This window comes from Primulina eburnea, chromosome 15, assembly GCF_022965805.1.
Source record: "Primulina eburnea isolate SZY01 chromosome 15, ASM2296580v1, whole genome shotgun sequence".
NCBI classification, from domain to species: Eukaryota; Viridiplantae; Streptophyta; class Magnoliopsida; order Lamiales; family Gesneriaceae; genus Primulina; species Primulina eburnea.
In genome coordinates, this window is record NC_133115.1 from 32,116,620 (window position 1) to 32,140,557 (window position 23,938).

The following is a 23,938-nucleotide window of genomic DNA, read 5'->3' on the forward strand; positions in this document are numbered from 1 at the left end:
GGCTAGTTAAAAATCCCCTTTTGAATTTGTCTTTATTCCACCCATTTTTTCATGGGAACAAATTGATAGGGAAAATTCGGGGAATAATTTCAGATTCCGTGCGGTTAGAGAATTTATTCAACACCTAAACTTATATTCCGCAACGAAAACCCTAAAAAACCAACATTCTCCTAGTTTAACATCAAGAGCCCAATTCACATCCTAAATAAAATTTTACCCGTGAGATGATTTCACATGTCGTATTTTGTAAGACGGATCTCTTATTTGAGTCATTCTTGAAAAAATATTACTTTTTATGCTAAGAATATTAATTTTTATTGTGAATATCGGTATGGTTGACTCGTCTCACAGATAAAGATTCGTGAAACCGTCTAACAAGAGACATCATACTCCCAGACCAGAATGAGACTTTAGAAAAAATTAATTTTTTTTTTAAAAAAAAATGGCTTTGGAATGTTTGTAATAAGGAGTAGGTCTCATGTGAGATCGTCTCACGGATTTAATCTATGAGACGGGTCAACCCTACCCATATTCATAATAAAAAGTGATACTCTTAGCATAGAAAATAATATGTTTTCATGGATAACCCAAATAAGAGATCCGTCTCACGAATACGACCCGTGAGACCGTCTCACACAAGTTTTTGCTTATAATAAGTAGACGTCATCTCAATTGAGTTCATAAAGGTGCCCGAAAGATTAGTTTTCTATGTATATTGTATTATTATCTTCTATTAATGCTCATTTGTATGTTTTGCGAGCTTATACAACTGAAATAATGATTTAAACATGATTATTATATCCTCATTGTATAAGTTTACTGATACTTTTTTTTTCATTTTTTCCTTTAAATCTTTCAGTCTTATTTTGGTCTATATTTTTAAATCCGGTATCTATATTTCTAAATATTTAGATGACTATATCATTTTTAATTAAAAAATACGAACAAATTATTAATTTAAAAATAACAAAAAATATTGTATTTAGATAATTATTTTAATTGTATAATCACACAATGCGTGTAAAAAAAACACTAGTAATAATAATAATAATGATAAGTCTAGATTAAAATATTACGTTAGGTTGTTATTCCCGTGAAAATTTAATATATAGTGTGTGGAGAAATTGTTTTATTTTAAAAATAAATAATGTTTTATACTATATATGAAATTCGATCCTATCTTTGTTTATATATTTTTTTTACTAAGAGTGATACAATCATCTAAAAATGTTAAAATATAAAATAAAGATAAGATTGAATGGAATTGAAATTAAAAGGGATATGATGGAAGGATTTTCAAATTTGATTTTTTAGTAAAATAAAAAAAGTTTCATCAATAAAATTATATAATTGGAGTATAATTATAATTTTAAATAAGATTTCTTCAAATCAACTAAAATTCAACTATTATAAGGGTTTCAACTTTAATTATACAATAAGATATATAATAGTTGAACTATAATTGAGACAAAATACTTGATACCATAGTGTGATAATATTATTTTACTTTAGAATATGTATATTGTGAGATGGTCTCACGAATATTTATCTGTGAGATGGGTCAATCCCACCGATATTAACAATAAAAATTGATATTCTTAGCATAAAAGTTATATTTTTTCATGGATGACCTAACTAAAATATTTGTCTCACAAAATACGACTCGTGAGACCATCTCACACAAGTTTTTGCTCATTTTCAATTTTTTTAATACAAATTTAGTCTATTTTAAAGTTTCTAAATTTAATTTTTTTTAAAAAAACATAATATTTAATGCAATTTTAATTTTTCATGTATAATTGATATTTCATGAAATGGACTTATCCGGAAGATGGATTCCACGCCATGAGACTTCGAGGCACACAAAATATCTTGAGAAACCAACAAGAATACAATAAATGATGAACATGTGCTTAATTGCATTCGAACCCTTTACAATTCAAAATGTGCATGCCAAGCACTAGAGATTGGCATGTGAACTAAAAAATTTGAGTTTGTCTCAAATTGTTGGGAAGTAAGAGGAAGCGAATTCTGCCAAGTTCGATGATTTACCTTTGATGTAATATGCAGTTCAACTTGTTTTTTCATTTATTTTTAGAATTGTTCTTAAATATAATTTTAATCAGGTTTACAATTCATGAAACTGTCACAAATCCTTATTTACAGATATTCACGTTTCATCTATACGATAATATTTGCTCATTATTCAATGTATACTTTCGTTTTCATGATCTTTAACTTATCTCATATTTTTTAACAAGTCTCACGAATTAACTTCAGTTGTATATGATTATTTTTATATCTTTTCATTCTCATATGATTCTGAATAAATATTTAGAAAGTTTAGAAATATAGCAATAAATAGTTGAAGTTTTTTTGATCTTGTATCATAGATCTCGATTTGAAAACTTTATTAAAAATCATCGAATATTTAACACGTTAAATGGATACAAAATTCACGTAGTTTGTCCAATTTTTTTACAACGATGAAACCTACAGGTACTATTTTTTTATAAATATATCAAGTAAACTTTGGACTGAGTTTGCACGCATATATAATTTGACATTAAAAAAATATGGATGGTGTGATCAAGAATTAAGATTTGCAGGGAACGATGTGCAAATTAGGCCTAATTGTTTATTTTTTGGGTTGGGAAATAAAAACAATTTTACTACATAATTTTGGAGGAAAACCGGGTTTATTTCATCCTACCATGTGGGACATTGTCCCCATGATAGGATGGATGGCCAGTATTTGCTCATGCATATATATGACCCACTTTTTTTTAGGAAATTGTATGTGGCAAAAACTTATCCGTTGAAATGAATTGGAGATAATATCCACATAGTTATGACGTATGTTAATTGTTCCACGTCAGTTGGATAAATAACCTTCGAGTTGTATATATGGTATTGGACAATCCTCCCCCCTTGAGCTAGCTTTTGGGGTTGAGTTAGGTCCAAATTCTAATCTTAACATAGTATCAGAGCCCAAGTTCCACAGTTATGTGTTGAACTGCCTATAATTAGACCACTCATTCTGCACATAATTGGGTCATTTGTAAATTCGACGTTCCAGATATTCATTCCTCGGCTTGAGAAAAGTATGTTAATTGTCTCACATCGGTGGATAAATAATCTTAGATTTGTATATATAATTTTGGACAATACTCTCTTTTGAGCTAATTTTTAGGTTGAGTTAGGTACAAGTTTCAATTATTTTGCCAAAAACCGAGAAAAAATCTGAAAAGGAAAAACAAACAACTCCACTCCAAGCTCCAGCTGAACCATTGGCTCTCTCTCCCCCCCATTGTGTAACGAGAAAGGGAACCCTAGTTTTCTCCGTCTCGTTCTTGCGCGGCATACGCACTGCACGAATCTATGCAGTTGGGTTGGTAGTGGGTTCGGTTCTTCTTCTTCTGATATAGATGAATATGTACAGAGATCGAGGGGGAGGTGGCTCATCCAAGGGCGGAGGAGATTTGCTGGATCGGAAGCGAATCAACGATGCGTTGGACAAACATCTGGAGAGGTCTTCTCCTTCTACATCTAGAAACAAGGGTGCTGCCGTTACCGCCACGTCGACCTCCGCCGTCACCGCGGCTACCGGAAAGGGTATTGAACACCGGGAAAATAGATCTTCATCTACCATCAATACTAGCAAGAACAAATGCTCCGATGGTAATTTGGTTATTTTGTTGGGGTTGATCTTTTTTACTGAAATGTTTTGGAGCCTGGGTGATTTTCTTTTTCCTGAGCCTTTTTTGTAATTGTTTTTGAATTTAGTGCGTTTTTTGTTACTTTTTCTCATGATTTTCTTGTCTTTATGTAGTTTTTGAAATTCAAGTGATTATGTATTAATAACTGTTCTTTATGTGAAATTGGTAGATCTGGATCAGATGATAGATAAAACATTCTGAAGTTGTCAGTAAGGTTTTGAATCCGCGGATATCATTGTTGACGATTAATTTCCTAAGTAAAACTGACTTTTGTGAAGTTATTTGTAATTTGATCTAAACATGATTATTCTAGTTATTTCATAGTAATTAGAAGCTCAAGGCGCATTTAAGTGCTCAAGTTTCTTCTTTGGGTTTTAAGCGCAAAACGAAGCTTATGCCTTATGGAAATAAATTGCTGTAAATTAAATATTCTAAAAATATTAAAATGATATCAGATTTCTTTATAGAAAATATGAAACTCGAGGTATCAAATATTGTAATCATCATCTTCATCTTCCAAATATCAAATGTTAAATGCAAGGGCAAAGGGCGGAGGCAACGTGGGGCAGAGCCGCAGAGGAAACACGGGGCAGAGGTTACATGATGATATCAGGGTTTCCTCTGTTCTTTTTCAGTTTTTTTGTAAACGGAGGAGAAATCACACTTTTTAAGGGGCGATTTCTCATCTCTCACCTTTTTCCCGTTATTTTGTAGTAGCTGCTATTTACAGAATAGGATTCTTGAGCAAATATAATACATTGAGTCAGATTGACAAAAGAGAATGCCTTTTAGAATCTTTTATTTCCTTGCATTTGACACTGGATTTTCCTTTTTTGTGCACATCACCACGTGCCTTGCACTCAAGTGCAGAGTGAATGACATTCAATGATGTGATCTGCAGTGGATTCTTTTCCATGCATGCACATAAGAATCTGGTTTTGTACACTTATGGACTGACATGAATCTGGTTTTGTACACTTAGGAAAGACATGTTTTTGTTTGTGTGCTGTGTATGCAGCTGTATAGTGATCAATTAAAAATGAAAAGAACTTGATTTTGAATGCCTTTTTTTCAGAGGAGTCTGAGACAGACAGTGAAGAGTCTGATGTCAGTGGCTCTGATGGGGACGATACATCTTGGATTTCATGGTTTTGCAACTTGCGAGGAAACGAGTTCTTCTGTGAAGTTGATGATGAGTACATTCAAGATGATTTTAACCTTTGTGGATTGAGCAGTCAGGTTCCCTATTATGATTATGCGCTTGACCTAATTCTGGATGTTGAGTCTTCTCATGGTAAGCATGTTGGTGTCATTGACCTTTTTAAAATGTTGTTTTGATTGCTTTTTTTTTTAAGTTGTTTTGTGTTGAAAGAAACCTAATTATGTTAGGTGTGGTGTAAGCACTCTGTTGTATGAATTGTTTTAAAATGAAATGGAGCTTTGTTCCTTTAATGGCTTGGACCTGTTAGTTGAGGTTATAATTTGCAGGATCATAATTCCATGTGGCTGTTAAGATGGGCCTAATATGCCAATGACTAAAACTCTCTTGAGTTGTTCCAGTACTTTGTTGAGTCAATCTCTAACAGCTTCAGAACCTTTTTGAGTGAAGCTCGAGCTTTAAAGCCTTAGGATTGTTTACTTGTCAAATTTTTGAGCACTAATAGTAGAATTGTTATTTTTTTTATTTTTTATTTATTTATAGAACTTTAATAGGCGAAGAGGGAGACCCAAAAAAACTTGGATAATAACAGTTAAGCATGATATGTATTATCTACATATAGATGATGATATAATTAGAGACACCACAATGGCGTAGGAGGATTCATGTTGTCGACTCCACTTGTTGGGATAAAAACTTGTGTGTTGTATTATTTATTTTATTATTCTACTTCTAATTTTATCATAACTTACATATTTATACAATTAATTAATAATTAATTATACAAAAATTGAAAAGTATTTTCATCGGCATCATCGTCATGATGGCTTCATTTAGGTGATATGTTTACTGAGGAACAGAATGAATTGGTTGAATCAGCTGCTGAAATGCTCTACGGCCTGATTCATGTCAGATACATTTTGACAACCAAGGGAATGGCTGCAATGGTAACATGATTGAGTTTTTTTATTTATAGGTTTACTATTGTTCTCTTTGTGTTGGTTAAGTCTCCTATAACTTGAGTTTAATGTTAAAACAGTTGGAGAAGTACAAAAGCTACGACTTTGGAAGATGTCCAAGAGTTTACTGCTCTGGACAGCCTTGCCTTCCAGTCGGACAATCAGATGTCCCCCGCTCAAGTACCGTGAAGATATACTGTCCCAAATGTGAAGATATTTACTACCCCCGATCGAAGTACCAAGGCAGTATCCTTACATTGTACTCTTGCTTTGATTCTTTAATTGCATTGTTCATTTGCATTTTAGTATCGGGTGCATCTGTCCATTCAGACTTTATCCCTTCACTCTTTATCTGGCATATGCGTTCAAGTTCTTGGTATTCATGGAATTGCGCGTATGATGAAATAACAAGGGAATATAAGTGCCATGTTCATGGTCAAATCCCATATTTATGTGAATTTACATCTATATAAGCTATTTCTCAGTATTTTTATGCACAAACAACTGAAAAACATTATGCCGTGTTTATTCCAATCATTTGATGGACAATTCCACGCTCCCCACAAGCATGATAGGAAATTTAAATAAGTTGGATATTGAACGGTGTGCTTTGGCAATGAAGATTAACAACTCTCATATCATTTGCATTTCATATCCTTGTATTGAATCATGTTATAAAATATTTATAATAGTCGACGGAGAGGCACTCAATGATGGAACTGTTGAAGTATGGTTCCTTGATTAATGGTGTTTCAAAGAGCTTCCCTTATTGATGGTTTGAAACCATTTACGTAGTTTAGATACAGTTTCCTTGACCGTCAAAGATATTGATGGATCGTATTTCGGAACAACATTCCCACATCTGTTCCTGATGACTTATGGACATCTCAAGCCACAAAAGCCGACACAGAGCTATGTTCCCAGAGTATTTGGCTTCAAGCTCCACAAGCCTTGATGGGCTAGCTCTCACTCCTCTGCTATCGAGCTCATAATTCTTATTTTATTACTCATTTGGTCTCTACAATACACAAGGGATTTTAAGCTCGCCTCGCCGAAATGCTTCAGCAGGTATTGATGCGTCAAGTTGCTTAACTGATGCAGAAGCTATAGTTCATCTGTCGAGTAAATTAACCATTAAATTTCAGGGCTCGTGTAAGTTTTTCTTGTTAACTTTCGTTTTCAGGTCGCGAACTAGGACGTCTGAGTGCATACTTAAATTTATGTCAGCCTTGTGGTTTGTGCTTATTTAAACATGGGCAGATTACACAAGTGGATGGCACATGCTTATCTTTTTTGAAAAACAAAAACAAACGAAGAAAAATTAAACCAATCTTGAATCGTTTTCTTCACATTTGTGGAATATTTTTAGTGCTTCGTTCTTTCGAGAGATTAGAAACCAACCAATCAAAAAAAAATTTAAAAAAATTGTTGGAAAGAATATATCGTTCGGTTACAAAAGTTATTTAAAAAAACTTAGAAAGTATCTTTTATAAATTATAATTTCGAATTTTGAGTTTTTTTTACTTTTATTTAAAAATAAATCTAAAAATATTTTTCAATGTTTTATCCAACTTTTTTTAAGAAAAAACCATTTTAAAGAACTGATTTTATTTAAAGATTTGTTTAAAGCTGTAATTTATGTATCCAAACTCGTTAAATGATAAATATACCTTCCATTTTCAAAAAATAGATATACCTTCCGATAAAGGTTCAAAGGTAAAATTTGAAGTTAAATTTGTTGCTTCTTTGTGTAAATTACACATTTGCACTTAGGGGAGGAGCATTTTCAAGTTTAAGCAAACAATAGTTGATGATATCTCTATATCTTGCAATATTTATTGCCCATTGAAACAAACATTATATGATCTATATATTTTCAAATCGAATTTTTTATTTTTAAATCTTTTTAACAAATTAAATTGATTTAAAAAAACAAAAGAGACCATTTTTGATCTAGATTGAATTAAACTATCTTGTATTAAATTAGATCTAGATCTAATTCAAGCTATCATGGATTAAGTTGCTTAATGTAAAAGTTGTTGGATCAAATATAATATATTATTATCGTTCGACCCCTTTGATGAGAACATCTTAAAATAAAATTATTTTATTATTTAACATCAATATCTTGGGTTTATGAAGAAGTTTCTGGTTCTAACCTCAAATTTAGTTACTTATTTTTTGTATTATTTATTTGGATTTTCTATTAAATAAATTGAGTTATACGTAACAGAAGATATCAACTCCCACAAAATTGAGATTATCGTAAGCAAAACAAAGGTCATTTTTTAGTAATACTAAAATTTTAAAAATACATATATGATTTAACACATTTTTAATGTATTCGAAGAAATATATATATATATATATATATATATATATATATATATATATATATATATATATATATATATATATATATATATATATATATATATATATATATATATATTTCTTTATGCCTTAAAGTCAAACTTTTAAAAATTATGAATAGTTTAATATGCTGATTACTTAAAAAAATATTTTATTTAAATATTTTCAATATAAATCAACTCGACTGTTTATAATCAATTAATCGTAAAACCCTGATATATTCTGGGGTCCTATGAAACATATATTCAATAAATAATAAAATTTTAGCGTCGTTACATTAATATATATATCTAAACCTAACCCTGAATTAAATGAAACCTAACCCTGAATTAAATTTGATTTATGTAAAACCTCCAAAAAAAATAAAAAATAATATCAACTTGTTCTTCAGAAATCAATAAATCAAATCAACTTGTTCTTTAAAAAACTTGATTTTGATTGATTAATAGAACATGGTTAACGTGCCATTTCTTTTTAAATTTTGAAAATTTAAAACCAATTTGGAAAGGTCTACCGTACTTTGCAGCTCGAGGATTAGCTTATGTCAAATCTAGTATTCCACCAACTCTATGTTTAGGTCTATTTGGATATTAGATATCATAAATTAAAATTATTTTTTAATTATTTTATAGAAAACTGTTAAATATTTCGAATTCAAATAAATGGCAAATGAAAAATTGGTGATGTTATTTTCCTTGTTATATTTAGGTGATAATTGGTTGATCACATTGTAAAGGACCAATTATCACCTCGAGCTTTTTGTTCGGTACCCGTCGTAACTTGGTTTTCAGAATAGCGGTTTATGATTCGACTAAAAACTAAAAAAGGCAGCTCCTATTTAAACTAATAAAGTATCAACCTATAAACGTTTGACACAAGACATAACTAATAATATTTGTAAATATAATACAATATATATATAATTTTGTTACGTTGTTCACTTGTTATATAAATATATATTCTCATATTGAATATGTATATATATATAAGTAAAAATTTGTGTGAGATATTTTCATTATTGTATTTTGTGAGACAGATATTTTATTTGAATCATATATAAAAAAAAAATATTATTTTTTATGTTAAAAATAATATTTTTATGGAAATGCAGGACCTTTTTATGGAAAAAGGGAACAAGGCATTTGCTTTTACGGCCGGCCGCCTCTGGTTTCAAATTCATCCTACCACACGCACCATTCCTTCCTCGGACTCTTCGCTCGCTCTTCTTCTTCTTCTTCTTCAATTCTTTTGTTTTTCTCTCACACACTCTATCTGGCACTCTCCCCATCATTCCGTACATAGAAACCCACAAATTCGTTCTTCCCACCATTTCAAGAAGCTAATCGCATAATTTCAGAGGATAATAACGAATCGGATTGCAGAGAATTGTGGAAAATACTGTTTTTTCTTTGTGGAAGTTTTTGAAGGGAAAGGATTTGGCTTTGTATATTTAATGCATCAGAAAAAATCTGAAGTACAGATCGGAACAGAAAGCAGCGGCGTCTCTTCCGATTTCAACCCTACCCCACCCCTTACCCCTTCTTACCTTTCCCAGAAACACACCCACTTTTTTAATAATATCCGATCAAGTCCTCACCAGCCTTCTTCTGTGAATAATCCTACCCTACAGATTCTTATAGACGATGAGAATCAACAGCAGCAGGAGTCGAATGATGCGTTTGCCCTCAGGCCCACCACCCCTTTCAAGAGACCCCATATTCAGCAACAGTTCGCCGCTTCCCTTGCCAAAACTCCGACTCTATCGAATTCCCTCCATAGATACGGGGTTTCCGCGCAGAACCCACCAACAAGATTCAATATTTTATGCACCAGATCTCAGAAATTCTTGACTCGTTTCCACCATCACCTCCGCCTACTGCGCCGCCGCTTCCGCCCTCACCTTCGCTTAATCCTTCTCCTCAGCCTTCCCTTCTTTTATTTTCTGGTTTCCCATCCTTCAAGTTCGTTTATTCTTGATTTCCTCTCCGCCTTTGCCTTTTCTGCGGCGCTTTTGTTTTCTCTGAATTTGGCCATTCCACGGCTTCCCACCATAAGGTTGTTCCTTTCCAGGTCGTTTCCGATCAAGATTAGCTCGAAGGATCATGTTTGTCGACCGCATTTACCAGTTTTTTGGTCAATTGGGTCGCGGATGAAGGCAGACAAGAAGTCAATATCGGGGTGTTATGTGCAGGCGTATAGCAACGGTGATGTGTACGAGGGTGAGTTTCACAAGGGGAAATGTAATGGGAATGGAGTTTATTACTATTACTTGAGTGGAAGATATGAAGGGGATTGGATAGATGGCAAGTATGATGGTTATGGGGTGGAGACGTGGGCTCGTGGGAGCCGGTATAGAGGACAGCATAGGCAGGGGCTTAGGCATGGTTATGGAGTGTATAGGTTTTATACAGGAGATGTGTATGCTGGGGAGTGGTGTAATGGGCAGAGCCATGGGTGTGGAATTCATACTTGTGAGGACGGGAGCCGGTATGTGGGTGAATTTAAATGGGGTGTTAAACACGGCCTTGGACACTACCATTTTAGGTAATATAATCATCGTTTTCTTCGTAATTGACCACTCTTATATGCTTATTATTTGTTTGCTTAGTCCATTTCGGTATTTGAGCTTGAAGTTTGAATATACTCAATTGTTGTTGTGGCTGTGTTGTTCACTTTGCTGTGTTTTAAAACATATCTAGCGAAGTAGAATCTCTTTCGATTTCATTGTACTTGTTTACTTATTAACATTATTGTATAGATATGCTTCAAATGTCCAACATCTTTTATTGTTGTCTTTGGTGTTCATTTCCATCTAAAATAACTGTGTTCTCGATTACTGTAGTTTATTTTTCCTTTGACGTTTTGAGGTTTTAGATTAGATGTGCATTTTTTGGTTGACCAAGGTTCTAAAATTCGCTAGCAGACCCGCGCCTAGGCCAAATAGGCGGGGCAAGGACTTGATGCGGATTTCACGGTATCTACATAATAAATCACATATTATACCTCCAACACGATAACTTATGCGTTCAAAATTACATAACTAATAGAATATCGCAAATCACTTCTTCTTCTCCATAATTTTCAACAACTTGTTCGTAATTGGACACATACTCAATATCATTGTTGTGATTCTTTTCTTCTTCTTCGGACTTAAATCATCACCGTGAAGTTCTGTCACTCTAGATTGCTGACGGTGATAAATTTTGGTGTGTTACGGCACACCAACAAATTGCATTTCTTATTGAACTTTGGTTTAGAACCTATAAAAAAATAACATTTCATTTTTTAAATTGGGCTTTTAATTTAAATTAAAATTCAAAAATAAAAGCTCAGAACAGAAAAAAAAACATAAAAGCCCTAATCGGCCGTGGCGGTTAGGACGCATAGGCCGATTGGTCACCGCCCAAGGCCACGGACTATCATTTTTTGGGTGCGCGGTGCCTAGCGCCTAGGTCGAATTTAGAACATTGCATTTCTTGGTACCCTGTTAAACTTAAAAGATTAATGACCCCTTTGTAGAATCCTCAGTGACTTCTGGTATCCAAGAATTATCCCATTTACAGGCTTCAAAATTAGTTAATGCAAGAATTGTAGACAATGGTCGTGTATAGTTGAGGACTTAAATATTGTCAAGAGCTTTAAAATATTGGGATTAGACCAAAACAAGCCATCGGAAGAATCTAGATACAGAGGCAGGAAAAAAAATGAAGGGGGTAGAGCACTGTGTGAATCATCTGTCATTTTGTTGTTTTACTGTGGTCATTAGCTTAGGATAGGGAAAAGAGGGTGAGTCTCTTTGTACGGAGGATTTCCTCTGGGAACTATATTTCAGCATATGATATTAAATTTTAGCTATGTCCTTTATTTTGTTGATTATGGTTGATAAATTGAAAGAAACTTGTGGCTGTAACTAACAATCATTTCTAAGTTAAATTTCTGCTCCACCATTCTTCTTTGCAGGAACGGGGATAGATACGCTGGAGAATACTTCGCTGATAAAATGCATGGGTTCGGGGTTTATTTCTTTGCGAATGGCCACCGTTATGAAGGTGCTTGGCATGAGGGTAGAAGACAGGGGCTCGGATTGTACACATTCAGGAATGGAGAAACTCAATCAGGCCATTGGCAAAATGGAATTCTTGATGTGCCTAGCACTCAGAGCAGCATCTCTCCTGTGTCTCCTGTTGCTGTTAACCACTCGAGAGTGCTTAACGTTGTTCAGGTAAATTTTTCATGCTCCACTGCCATTCTCCGATGTTATTTATCAGCTTAATCCAATTTTTGTGTGGTAGATAAGGTGGTGTTGGGCATTGATCTTATCATGGATTGTTAAACGGAAATTCTAGGGTGTGTTTCCCATCTTCTAGGATGTTTACCAAGTTTTCATTAACCTTTCAGGAGGCTCGACGAGCAGCGGAGAAAGCTTATGAGGTGGCCAAGGTAGACGAGAGAGTTAACCGAGCGGTATCAGCAGCTAATCTGGCAGCCAATGCTGCCAGAGTTGCAGCAGTAAAAGCCGTGCAAAAACGAATGCATCATAGAAGCAATAGCGATGAAATACCAGTTCCTGTAGCTTATAACTTTTTAACTGACGACCAACTCAATCATTAGCACCGGTGATGAATTTTAGGCGAAAAATCGTTGCAGGATATGACTCTAACGGTATTTGTTACACCTTCAAGTTTACTACTTTTCTTGATCAAACATACGATGGTTTCTTGACTAAACCTGAGTTTTCGAGAAACCAGCGGGGGGAGGAGAGAGATTTCTCTCCCAAGTCGTTTGAAGAAATTTTTTTTGCTTAATTTTTGTAAAGTTTAAATAGGTATGGAATTAAGTGATGGTATACAGGGGAATTCCTACTCCATCCAGTCAGGTCTTGTATTTGTAGTAATGTTTTGCGTACACTGAGAAAATCAAGAAATATATGTATGTTATTAATCAAGTTGTTCTGTTTTATGTTTTTGCATGTCTCGAGTAATTCTTTTTCTTTGACTTGAAGAATGTTGCGTTTGACTTCAATCCAGTTTTGATACAGTATTTTTCGATATTGAATTTGATAAAAATGTCATATTCTGCTGATTCATTCAGCAAACATTTGGATAAACACTAATAGGCTTTACTTGTACGATACGGTTTCACGAGTTATAGTTTGTGTGACAGATCTTTTATTTGGGTCATCCATGAAAAAATATTATTTTTTATGCTAAGAGTATTATTTTTTATTGTGAATATCGGTAGGATTGATTGGTCTTATTGATAAAGATTCATGAGACTGTTTCGCAAGAGACCTACTCACACTAATAATGTTTTCAATAACAACAGATGACAATGCTTAGGGTAAGATTTGAAATACAAGAAAGCATAACTATTTTTTTTATCTGTAAAATTTCAGCAGAATACAAAATATAGCTGTGATGTTGAATTTCATATTTATTGATTAATGAAGCCAAAACTAATTTGTTTTTTTTTCCCAATCTTATCTTCCAACTCAACAATGAAACCAGGATCCGACAAATGGGTGTTGACGCATGTGCAAATGTCATTTTTTTCAACACATGAGGATATTCACCTCTCTCTAACATATGTTAATAATAAAATAATAAAACTTCATTAATGACTTCTGAGGGAAAATTACCGGGAAAATTTATTTTTATATCAGAAAACTCTTACCGACTATTTTTCAAATTTTTTAAATGATAGAATTTTGTGAATTTGATATTTTTTTATCCTAGTAATTCACATATTTGCAAATAGAATTTCATGGATTTCGGTATACTTTTTACCAGATTTTTATACCACATTAGTAATTTTATTTTGATTTCAAAATATTGTAAAAAATAGTAAATTAACATTTTAGAAAGTATTTAAATCTCAATAAGCGAAAAAAGAAAATATCTTAAGGTGAAAATAGAGAATTAACTTGTGTATATGTAGAGATACATTTTGGAAAAAAAAAAAGGTGATAAATGCGATGAGATGAGAGAGGTAAGAGAGCTACACTATGTGTTTGGGTGTGAGTTGAAAGTTTTAAAAATCCATTCAATTTTTGGATTAAATACAACTTTTGACATTCTACTGTTGTATTTTAAGCTTTAATGTTTGTACATTAATGAATTTCATGAAGTTATTAAAAATGTAACGACATTTTAATAACATCTAAACTTTTGTAAATTTTTTAAAAATTAATTTTGAATACCACTTGAATTTTAAAACTCTACAAAATTATATATTGAATACCACTTATTGAGTGTAATAATTGTTCATGTTGTGTAGAACAATCGAAACATGAAGTTTAAGATGTTATACGATTTAAAATATTTGAATTACACTGTTACCATTAAATATAGCCAAAAATTTGTCAAATGTGAGCACACAAATGCTTATGGAGAAAAATACGAACAGTTTTCCCGGAAATTGGGATCACAGAAGTTCAAGTTGGATGGCTTTGCTGCTCAACATACACCATTTAGTTTGTGTGACAGGATCATAAATAAAAAAAAATAACATAGATATTTTTTAAGCCACATTATCATAAAATTTAAGAAAGTTAAAATTTCATCGTTCTCACCAAACAATACTTCAAAATAACAGTTGTCGACAAAATCTTGCTTTATTACCTTTCGGGTCTGGATAAATTGACAGAGAAAAGTCAAAATCAGACTCATAGTTCCGATAGAAATCTCAATCTATGAAAGATTATTTCACAATAGATTGTCTCACCATTTATCTGAAAGCAACAATTCTCCCATGTGTCAACAATCAAACACGATTAAAATCGTCTTTCAGCTTTTCAAAACACCGAAACATACAATATGTTAATTTAATAACGAAATGCGCTTTTATTTTAGTTTTAGCATCTGAATCCATCTCAAAAGATAGAGATCAATAGATATTAGAAAGTGAAAAGTATGTATACATCTCATGTGACAAAATGGGAAATGCACAATGAGAAATGAACAGTAGATCTCGAAAAAGGAAATATTATGGAAGAGTACATATATCACAACTATGGAGTCAAAACACTTCAATTAGGGATGGAAATGTGAAATAGGAAAACAATGGCAAGACAATCTATCTCACTAATTTAACTCTCAGTCTGCTCCCTCAGTCTTCGGATGGTACTCCGAACTGTCACAGCACTAGCAGTGCTGCAAGATACATGATATACATAGAAGTAAGAAAACGATACATGACTATGAAGTAATTCATACATGATGGAGATGTGAAAGATTATTACTTCAATGTGTAGGCACCGCCTGCTTTCACTTTGCCACAGTCCTTGCATCCCCAAATGCCAACAGCTTTTCTTTTCACTGCATACTGTAACAGAACTATCACACTCAGCACACCCATAATCGACCAAGATCGTGCTACAAATAAGTTATGGTCAGAAACTGAATTCTCCTTGCATACCTTCCCACAGAATTCGCAAAAATACTTGCTGTGCTGACTAACTTCCATCTTCTTAATCTGCTTTCTCAAACTAGCACCATAACGGGTGCCTGAAATGTTTTAAATTCGACATAAAAATGCAGTAGGTGTACCAGAATAAGTTAAATCTTGAGTTTACCACTAAGAATTCAAAAACTAGCACCCGGTGAATGGCTAAAAATCGAAAATGAAGAAGCACTGGATCACTAAAAAGACTGCACGCACTACCATTAGATTCATCATTCAGATCTACAAGTTCATGAAATACACCTTTTTGCAACATTAAGGTCACAATGTATTCATAACAGAAGTTAACGCATCACCGCCTTCCTTCAAAGCAACAAGCCACGAGCATGGACCAACAATTACTATCCCGAGATGAAATCAAAATTGATTTGACATATTAGAAAAACAATCTTCCAGTTATGAAATGGAACAATATTTGGCTGTGCAAATAAATAGACCACAAAAAATTCAACTTTCATATCTACCCGTTTAATGAAAAAACATCAAACACAATTTTCATGGTGGTAAGGAATCAACGACAGAAGTTAACTCATCATCTTCACCTCTCTAATAACATGCTAAGGGCAAAAAACTAGACAACCCAATATACACAAGAATACAATGAAAGGATAGAAAACAAAGTGAGAAATAAAGCAGTCATGGAAATACAACTGACCGTATTTCCCAACAATGCCAACCTTCTTGGTTCTCTTGGCCTGCACGAAGAAAATAACAAAAATGAATACACAGCTAACTGATGTACATGGGAGATGTTTGGTAGGGCTTCTTTGTTTTTTTCCCAAGGTAAACTTTTTAAGGTACCTTTTGGTCGTGTGTTTGGTTTTACATTGGAAAACTAGTAAAGTGTTACAAGTATCGTAATTGTGTTTGTGCGGTGATTCTTTCTTTAATTCTTTGCGATGCAAAAGAATAAAATCATAGTGTGACAGAATTAGTTCTGAAAGCAAATTATATTAATGTTGAAAATTGATTAAACAAGATGTATACTACGATCCTGAAGACAAATGACCAATGCCCACGTAAAAGGTAAGTTTGCTATTAACATATGCAAAAATAAAGAAAAAAGTATAGAAAGGCACCAAAATAAAAATCAATAAATTTTCAAGTACTGGATGAAAGGTCCGATCAAGTTGCCCGGAAAAGAAAAATGTACACATGGTTATAAACAAGGATCTAATTAAGAAATGTCACCCTTACTCAATGAGAAGCAGATTGCAATTTAGTGCATCAACCAAATTTTTACGAAGCTATAAACCAGATAGTCAACCCACATTACAATAATAAAAGGACACTGCTTCAAAATGAAGTTTAATTTAGAAGAAAATGATGCCAACCAGCAGAATTAGAAATCATTTCTAACTAAAAACAGCACACAAAATATACTAATTCCTATTATTAGTATACAATATAAAAAAACGAAATTTTACAAAGATCTACCGCTAATTATCCACCTAGCTTAAATTTAAACACTCATATTTCTACAGATACAAAAAGAACAGTCAAACGCTTCACAAGAACTATCATGATATTAACAACCTGATGTACCTTTGAACACAAGAAAAAATAAAAATCAACATTCTAACAGCAAGCACGTAAGTGCAGCATGAGAGGATTGAAAGAGATCACCTCCCAATATTCGAAAACACGAAAATCACTGCGATACAGATTATGCGTTCGTGTGAGAAAGAGAGAGCGAGAGGGAGTACCATTGGAGCGGAGATGGAGCTGCTGCAGAACAAGATACCCTAGTGACGAAATGTAGATTGCTTCCTTGATATAGTAATTCACTCCAAATAGTTGGCCCATTATTTGATATTATTTTGAAAGCCCAGTCGGCTCTGGGCTTAAGAAGCCCAATCCATATTTCAAAATAAGTTACAACCGGATAAACATATGAATTTTGATTATAATTTTATTATTTATAAAAATGATCGGAAATTTTAAATTCATATTTTTTATAATTATATCATAATTTTAAAAGATATCATCTAAGTAGTCGTGATTGTGCATACGATGGCGGCGGCAGTGGTGGCGGTGGCGGTGGCGCAGTCGTATGTCACCGATGAAATTTGAAACTCTGAAAAGTAAAATTCATGCACACAAAATCATGTATGTATTTACATTCAGTAGTTTTATTTCGACATTTTAATATTAAGCTTTTTATTTAGGCCAACCCAATTAATTTATAGGCTCAAATTTGCTAACAATATTCATTTTTTAGAGGAATAAGATTCGATTTTTTTACTTCAAAAATATATTAATTAATTTTCTTATGATTAATTATAAAAGGAGAAAAAATGGCTCAAACTCTGGGTTTAATCAAATTGAACCGCTAGTTCCATCTGGTTCGGTGAATTTATTACTTCATCAAGTCCGGCTTCAATTCGGAAAGTTTTAAAATCATCTTATATGTTATTGCTTGACTTGAATTTTATAAGAAATTAAGAATATATATTTACAAAAATATAATACTTAGACAAAAAAGTTATATTTTGTAGTAAAATTCATGAACGGCCCATTGTCCCAAGGTGTTTGGGCTTAAACAAACAACCTATGCAATCGACGTCTAGGCGCTAGGAGGTAGATAGATAATCATCCGCCTACCATTTACTTTTTTTAAAATACTGATTTACATGTCACCAATATATATTTGAATGAATATCAAATGAAAATATTATTCGATTAATTTGAAATTCATCTAGATTAAAATAAAAATATTATATTAACATATAAGATGTTAATTTAAGTCTTATATTTCTAAATAAAAATATATATTTAAAAATCATGAATTTAAAATATATCGACCCCAACACAAAATAATTTCTGAAGTAGTTGGCAAATCCTTGGCGACAATTATTATTTTTAAGACAAAAATTTATGTGAGACGAATATCTATTTGAGTCATTCATGAAAAAGTATTACATTTTATGCTATAATTATTATTTTTTATTATGAATATGGATATGGTTGACCCGTGGATAAAGATCTGTGAGACAGTCTCAGACCTACTCTGTTTTTAAAGGGTTGACATCTCAGCTGTATCCATTTCCGTTGTCATATCAACTTTTCCGTTGTCCTGCTGTAAAAGGCGATCATTAAAAAAAGAAAGAAAAATGTGTCAAAAATGTAATTTTATACAATTTAATTAATGCGAAAGCGATCCAAAATCCACCTAAACCTCTCCGCGTTGTGTGTCTCTGGATTTTGAGTTTTGACCATTCTTCGTCCTGTCCAAGCCGGTGATCATTAGAAGTTAGAACCCTCCTACTGCCGTCACCGCTATGTTCATGTTAGTGAATTGCTCCAACTGTCGTACTCCATTGCAGCTGCCGCCCGGCGGCGCCCGATCCATCCGCTGTGCCATTTGTCAGGCTGTTACGCAGATCGGCGACCATCGGAACGCTCCACCACCACAACATCATGCGCCTATGATGCAAGGACCACCGCCTCCTCCCTCTCCTTACAACCACGCGCCTCCGAACCCCCCGCCGAATCCTCACGGCCGTAAAAAAGCTGTGATCGTCGGCATATCGTACAGGTTCTCACGCCACGAGCTGAAGGGATGCTTAAATGATGCTAAGTGCATGAAATATCTCTTGATCAATAAGTTCCAGTTTCCAGAAGCTTCGATTCTCATGCTCACTGGTAAATCAAGAAAGATTGAAAAGAATCCGCATCTTTTTTGCTGTTTTTTCTCCTTTTGTATGCATTTGGCTATTTGTGTTTTTCTTTTCTCGAGAAGTTTTGGAATTGGCACAAAGATGGTTAGTGCTTTGGTAAAACTTGAAGGGCGATATTTTATTTCTTTTCCCTGGAATCGGATGCTTTATGCTCTGGATACTTAATGAGTGCTGGGGGAATTTGCGATGCAAACATAGTTAGGGTTAAAAATCCTGTTAGCCAGTTATGCATTTCAATAAGGGGCCTACAAATGTTAAACTGCTATTTGTGTAGTGTGTAGAAGGTTTTTGTGCTACATTGTTGGAATTCTTCCATCGATAGACCAGTGGGATACTCTGATAATGCTAAGTTGATGCTCTGTAGTGTTGTGAGTACTGAAATGTTATTCTTTAATTTTGGTATTGAGGAACTATTTCTTTCCGTACTGTGAAATTAGTTAGAAGAATGAAGGTGTTTTCATGAGTATGAGGGGATTATACTTTGATAGCTTCAGGAAAACAGAGTTATCAATTGGTTTTAAGTTACTGTCCTTGTGGCCACAAGTACTGTGAAGTGGATACTTTTTCTTTGCTTTGATTGCTTACACCATGTTTTATATTTAAAAAGGTTTTAGTCATTAAAAGTCATGAAATTGGGGAAGTTGTACAATTTTCTATCATGGCATGTTTAATCCAAATGCAGAAGAAGAAAGAGACCCGTACAGAATTCCAACAAAGCAAAATATGCGAATGGCATTGTATTGGCTTGTACAAGGATGTCAACCTGGAGATTCTTTGGTGTTTCATTATTCTGGCCATGGTTCAAGGCAAAGGAACTACAACGGGGATGAAGTTGATGGATATGATGAAACCTTGTGTCCTCTTGACTTTGAAACACAGGGTATGATTGTAGATGACGAGATTAATGCATCTATTGTGAGACCTCTACCTCACGGGGTTAAGCTTCATGCGATAATAGATGCTTGTCATAGCGGAACAGTTCTTGACTTACCGTTTCTATGCCGGATGAATAGGTAGGCTTAAAGCACCTTTCATTTATATTTTCACGAGTAACATAATCCTGTCTTTTTATCATGTCTCATTAGAAGTAGGTGGTGGTAGTTTTTGGAATCACGACTGGTATCTCATAAAATTATCAAGAATAAATGGTGCCAAAGATGTTAGAGAAGTATGGTGCTTAAGTTGCGAATAATACTTCATGGAGCCGTGGGCTTTAATTTTCAAGCTATTATGTGGCCAAGCCCATTATTTCTCTAAATCAGGCTACTGACTCAGGAACCAATAAAGTGGGAAAACAAACTGCGGGCACTTGGTTTGTAGACCTGGAATGTTTTCTGTGTTTGATATAAATGAGATTTATGGAATTAGTTGACCGATTGAAAATGGAATTAGGTTGTTTCTTCAGTCACTTACACGATAGAGTGATGTTATATTCTTATTGATCTTATTTGGGTATCCATTAGTTACTCATGTCAATTGGGGTGCACTGTAGAGTAATCCATTCAGGAATCTGTTTTTTTGCATAAAACTGAAACTATAATGACCAGTATGTTTCTCGCTTTCACAAGTTAGTCGTCTAAGAGAAAGCAGGTTGTTAGAAAATACCAATCCCTTCTACCACTTAGGGTGATGGGGTTCTTTGATCAGTTTTACAGTCACCATCTCATTCCTATTTATGAATCATTTCTTGAAGAGTCGTTACCATGACACAAAGAGGAATTTTATTTGGTTTTTGATCAAAATGCAAGCAAATGGTGGGAAATATCTAGAATTTAAGAATTTTTGGAGGCTAATGTTTTCTTTGATTTGTAAACTGAGAGTTCTTGAAACTTTTCGAATACTTTCATGGTGGCATTTAATCATGTAGACTAAAATTATAATGTTCGTCTTGCATGGTTCCAATTTAAATCGTCTCACATCTTTGAGAAGTGTTAGTTGCCCCACATCGGTGGTACTTAATACCCGAGAGTTGTATATATGGTCTTGGACAATCCTCCCCCATTGAGCTAGCTTTTGGGGTTGAGTTAGGTCCAAGTTCCAATCTTAACATGGTATCAGAGCTCAAGTTCCACCGTTATATGTTGGACCACCCGTTCTGCCCATAATTGGGTCATTTGTAAACTCCACGCTCCAGATGTTCATTCATGGGCGTGAGAGGGGTGTGTTTGCCCATAGATGGGACACCCGTTCTGCCGTAATTGGGTCATTTGTAAACTCCACGCTCTAGATGTTCATTTCTGAGCGTGAGAGGGGTGTGTTTGCCTATAGTTGAGACACTCGTTCTGCCCATAATTGGGTCATTTGTAAACTTAATGCTCCAGATGTTCATTCCTGGGCGTGAGGGAGATGTGTTAGTTGTCCCACATCGGTGATATTTAATACCTGGGAGTTGTATATATGGTCTTGGACAATTCTCCCCTCTTGAGCTAGCTTTTGGGGTTGAGTTAGGTCTAAGTTCCAATCTTAACAAGAAGTAGTATTAAATTGTCACTTGGTATGTCTGTCATTAGTATTCTTTTTTTGGCACATCTTGCAAAAGAATGATTTTTTGTTGTATTAAATATCATGGTTTGCTACTTATGTCATAACAGGAGTGGACAATATGGGTGGGAGGACCATCGTCCTCGATCGGGTGTGTGGAAAGGATCAAATGGCGGTGAGGTCATTTCTTTTAGCGGTTGTGATGATGATCAAACCTCAGCTGATACCTCTGTAAGTTCAAGATGTTGATAGGAACGTTAATATATTATTTTAAGAAACAAGAAACATATTAAAATATTATTCTTTTTCTATCTTTCGGTTAGGCCCTATCAAAAATCACATCAACAGGTGCCATGACCTTCTGTTTTATTCAAGCCATCGAGCGTGGACATGGAACCACATATGGGACCATATTAACTGCCATGCGTGCAGCTATTCGAGATGCTGGCAGTTCAGGTGGTAGTCTTGGGGATGGTGCTGTTACATCGCTTATTAGTATGCTTCTCACAGGAGGTAGTGTTAGTACTGGCGGCCTCAGACAGGTATTTTAATAAATCAGAAAATATATTTTGGAATCAAAATTCGATGTTATGTGATTAGTTAATTCTTAGAAAACATTTCTAGCTTATTCATCCCAAAATATTCACATTTATAAAAGTGTAATGTGAAATTCTATGGAAATAGATAATAGATTAATAGTCCTATGTCACGGACCGGAACTTGGCATGCGAGTCAATAAGAAATGCTTGCAAGAGTCTAAGTCCAATCCAGAAAGATCCATCGTGTTTTATCCCCACATGAAGAAAGAAAAGTTTAGAATATTCCGGGACACACTAGAGTTTGGTTTGAAGCAAATGGAACCGTCTAGTTTGTTCTTGAAGGGCCTTGAGCATCCTAGAATCGCGTAGAAGGATCCAAAATATTCTAGACATGACTGGTTAGTGCTTGTATTAATATAGAGTGTTGTAGCAATTTGGAATACTCCAGAAAAATACTCTAGAAAGTTGGATGGCTAGTATAAATAGACTCATACCTCTCATTTATACACAATCTCGAGTTTCTCGAGTTATAACAACAATACATTTTTTTTAAACCTTTCTTGAATTCTTTTGTGTTCTTGTTTTGTTAAGGATTATTTAAGCATCTTTCAGAGAAGATTGTCTAAGCGTCACACGGTGCTTTGATCTAAAAAATCAGCATGTGACACCTAGCTCTTGAATGTTGTGTTAGAATTCTCTGTACAACATACTTTTATCGCTTTAAAATTCAGCAATTATATTTACGTAAAAATTTGGTTATGTCCGTCCACACAGCAGTGATCCATAAACATGTGAGAACTCTAAAGTTTTCAAAACAATGAGTTGGACCAAACTTTGTTACGATGCTGTCCTATGAATTTTTGTCTTCAACAAATGTGATTCTTTGATCACACATTATTATTAATGTTTAAAATCTAGAAGCTCTTCCAATTCTATGCATTCTTTCAAATGTTTTCTTGTTGACATAGCTACAGTTGATGATCTTGTTTGCTTTTTCTTGTCAACAGGAGCCACAGTTAACTGCATGCGAACCTTTCGATGTGTATGCGAAGCCATTTTCATTATGATATTTCGGTTTTATGCATACATAGTGTGTTTTATACTTCCACGTTTTAGATATTCGACATACATTTTTTAAATATTTTCTCTCTCCTTTATTTTCTGTTTTTGTTTATGGTTAGTATGCTGCAACAGGGATATTCTTTGTGATTGTATATGTTTATTGGAGGAAAAATTTTAGTGATGTATTGCGCATTTGGTTTGTTATGTCATTAGTGATGTATTGCTCGTTGATCTTTATAACTTTCATTCTGGATTCTTCGAATTTGAGTTGGATCAACTTTTTATCTTTTAGACAATAATAGGGAGTCTGGTGTGAATTTTATATGTATCATGTTGGGAAATTTGCATCACTGGAAAAGTCGAGCTTTCTGTGAAAAGGCGAAGTTGCATGAAACCTCATGTAAAATATTGATAGACGTTTAATACGTTGTTCTTTTAAATTAGGTGCTCATATACAACCTTGAGTCTATAAATACAAATTTGTGAAGTCTAAGTTCATCTTATG

The 23,938-nt window shown here is 34.0% G+C and overlaps 4 protein-coding genes across 5 annotated transcripts; 3 read left to right on the top strand and 1 right to left on the bottom strand.

Moving 5' to 3' along the window:
• The first annotated feature begins 3,232 nt into the window (after window positions 1-3,232).
• Window positions 3,233-7,106, top strand: LOC140813813 (casein kinase II subunit beta-1-like). 2 transcript variants are annotated; one of them, XR_012114011.1, is made up of 6 exons: window positions 3,233-3,681; window positions 4,795-5,013; window positions 5,716-5,825; window positions 5,918-6,083; window positions 6,662-6,905; window positions 7,021-7,106. XR_012114011.1 is itself a non-coding variant. In XM_073172562.1 (5 exons), the coding sequence occupies exons 1-5, from the start codon at window positions 3,429-3,431 to the stop codon at window positions 6,790-6,792; spliced, it is 879 nt and encodes a 292-aa protein (XP_073028663.1). In that variant the 5' UTR covers window positions 3,233-3,428; the 3' UTR covers window positions 6,793-7,106. The 2 variants fall into 2 exon arrangements, 1 of the variants encoding a protein (XP_073028663.1); XM_073172562.1 differs by having other exon boundaries at window positions 6,662-7,106.
• A 2,209-nt stretch (window positions 7,107-9,315) lies between these two features.
• On the top strand, window positions 9,316-13,170 carry LOC140814278 (uncharacterized). Its single transcript, XM_073173213.1, has 3 exons — window positions 9,316-10,754; window positions 12,171-12,432; window positions 12,609-13,170. Exons 1-3 carry the CDS (start codon window positions 9,664-9,666, stop codon window positions 12,819-12,821), a joined length of 1,566 nt encoding a protein of 521 aa, XP_073029314.1. The 5' UTR covers window positions 9,316-9,663; the 3' UTR covers window positions 12,822-13,170.
• Window positions 13,171-15,030: 1,860 nt separating this feature from the next.
• LOC140815057 (large ribosomal subunit protein eL43) lies at window positions 15,031-17,466 on the bottom strand. Its single transcript, XM_073174160.1, has 5 exons — window positions 17,378-17,466; window positions 16,327-16,366; window positions 15,627-15,715; window positions 15,451-15,533; window positions 15,031-15,361 (listed from the first exon to the last, which is right to left on the bottom strand). The coding sequence occupies exons 1-5, from the start codon at window positions 17,378-17,380 to the stop codon at window positions 15,298-15,300; spliced, it is 279 nt and encodes a 92-aa protein (XP_073030261.1). The 5' UTR covers window positions 17,381-17,466; the 3' UTR covers window positions 15,031-15,297.
• A 1,343-nt stretch (window positions 17,467-18,809) lies between these two features.
• LOC140814399 (metacaspase-1-like) lies at window positions 18,810-23,642 on the top strand. Its single transcript, XM_073173361.1, has 5 exons — window positions 18,810-19,316; window positions 20,034-20,364; window positions 21,943-22,063; window positions 22,156-22,374; window positions 23,379-23,642. The coding sequence occupies exons 1-5, from the start codon at window positions 18,953-18,955 to the stop codon at window positions 23,436-23,438; spliced, it is 1,095 nt and encodes a 364-aa protein (XP_073029462.1). The 5' UTR covers window positions 18,810-18,952; the 3' UTR covers window positions 23,439-23,642.
• Window positions 23,643-23,938: the final 296 nt, after the last annotated feature.

Excerpts from the sequence above, each read along its gene's own strand:
- LOC140815057 (XM_073174160.1), bottom strand. Across the intron at positions 15,534-15,626 it reads TTTGCGAATTCTGTGGGAAG|TATGCAGTGAAAAGAAAAGC; the intron begins GTATGCAAGGAG and ends GTTCTGTTACAG. Across the intron at positions 15,362-15,450 it reads GGCGGTGCCTACACATTGAA|CACTGCTAGTGCTGTGACAG; the intron begins GTAATAATCTTT and ends TGTATCTTGCAG.
- LOC140814278 (XM_073173213.1), top strand. The coding sequence starts at position 9,664 with ATGCATCAGAAAAAATCTGAAGTACAGATCGGAACAGAAAGCAGCGGC. Across the intron at positions 10,755-12,170 it reads CTTGGACACTACCATTTTAG|GAACGGGGATAGATACGCTG; the intron begins GTAATATAATCA and ends TCTTCTTTGCAG. Across the intron at positions 12,433-12,608 it reads GAGTGCTTAACGTTGTTCAG|GAGGCTCGACGAGCAGCGGA; the intron begins GTAAATTTTTCA and ends TTAACCTTTCAG.
- LOC140813813 (XM_073172562.1), top strand. The coding sequence starts at position 3,429 with ATGAATATGTACAGAGATCGAGGGGGAGGTGGCTCATCCAAGGGCGGA. Across the intron at positions 3,682-4,794 it reads CAAGAACAAATGCTCCGATG|AGGAGTCTGAGACAGACAGT; the intron begins GTAATTTGGTTA and ends CCTTTTTTTCAG. Across the intron at positions 5,014-5,715 it reads GGATGTTGAGTCTTCTCATG|GTGATATGTTTACTGAGGAA; the intron begins GTAAGCATGTTG and ends GGCTTCATTTAG.
- LOC140814399 (XM_073173361.1), top strand. The coding sequence starts at position 18,953 with ATGTTCATGTTAGTGAATTGCTCCAACTGTCGTACTCCATTGCAGCTG. Across the intron at positions 20,365-21,942 it reads TTTCTATGCCGGATGAATAG|GAGTGGACAATATGGGTGGG; the intron begins GTAGGCTTAAAG and ends ATGTCATAACAG. Across the intron at positions 22,064-22,155 it reads AAACCTCAGCTGATACCTCT|GCCCTATCAAAAATCACATC; the intron begins GTAAGTTCAAGA and ends TCTTTCGGTTAG.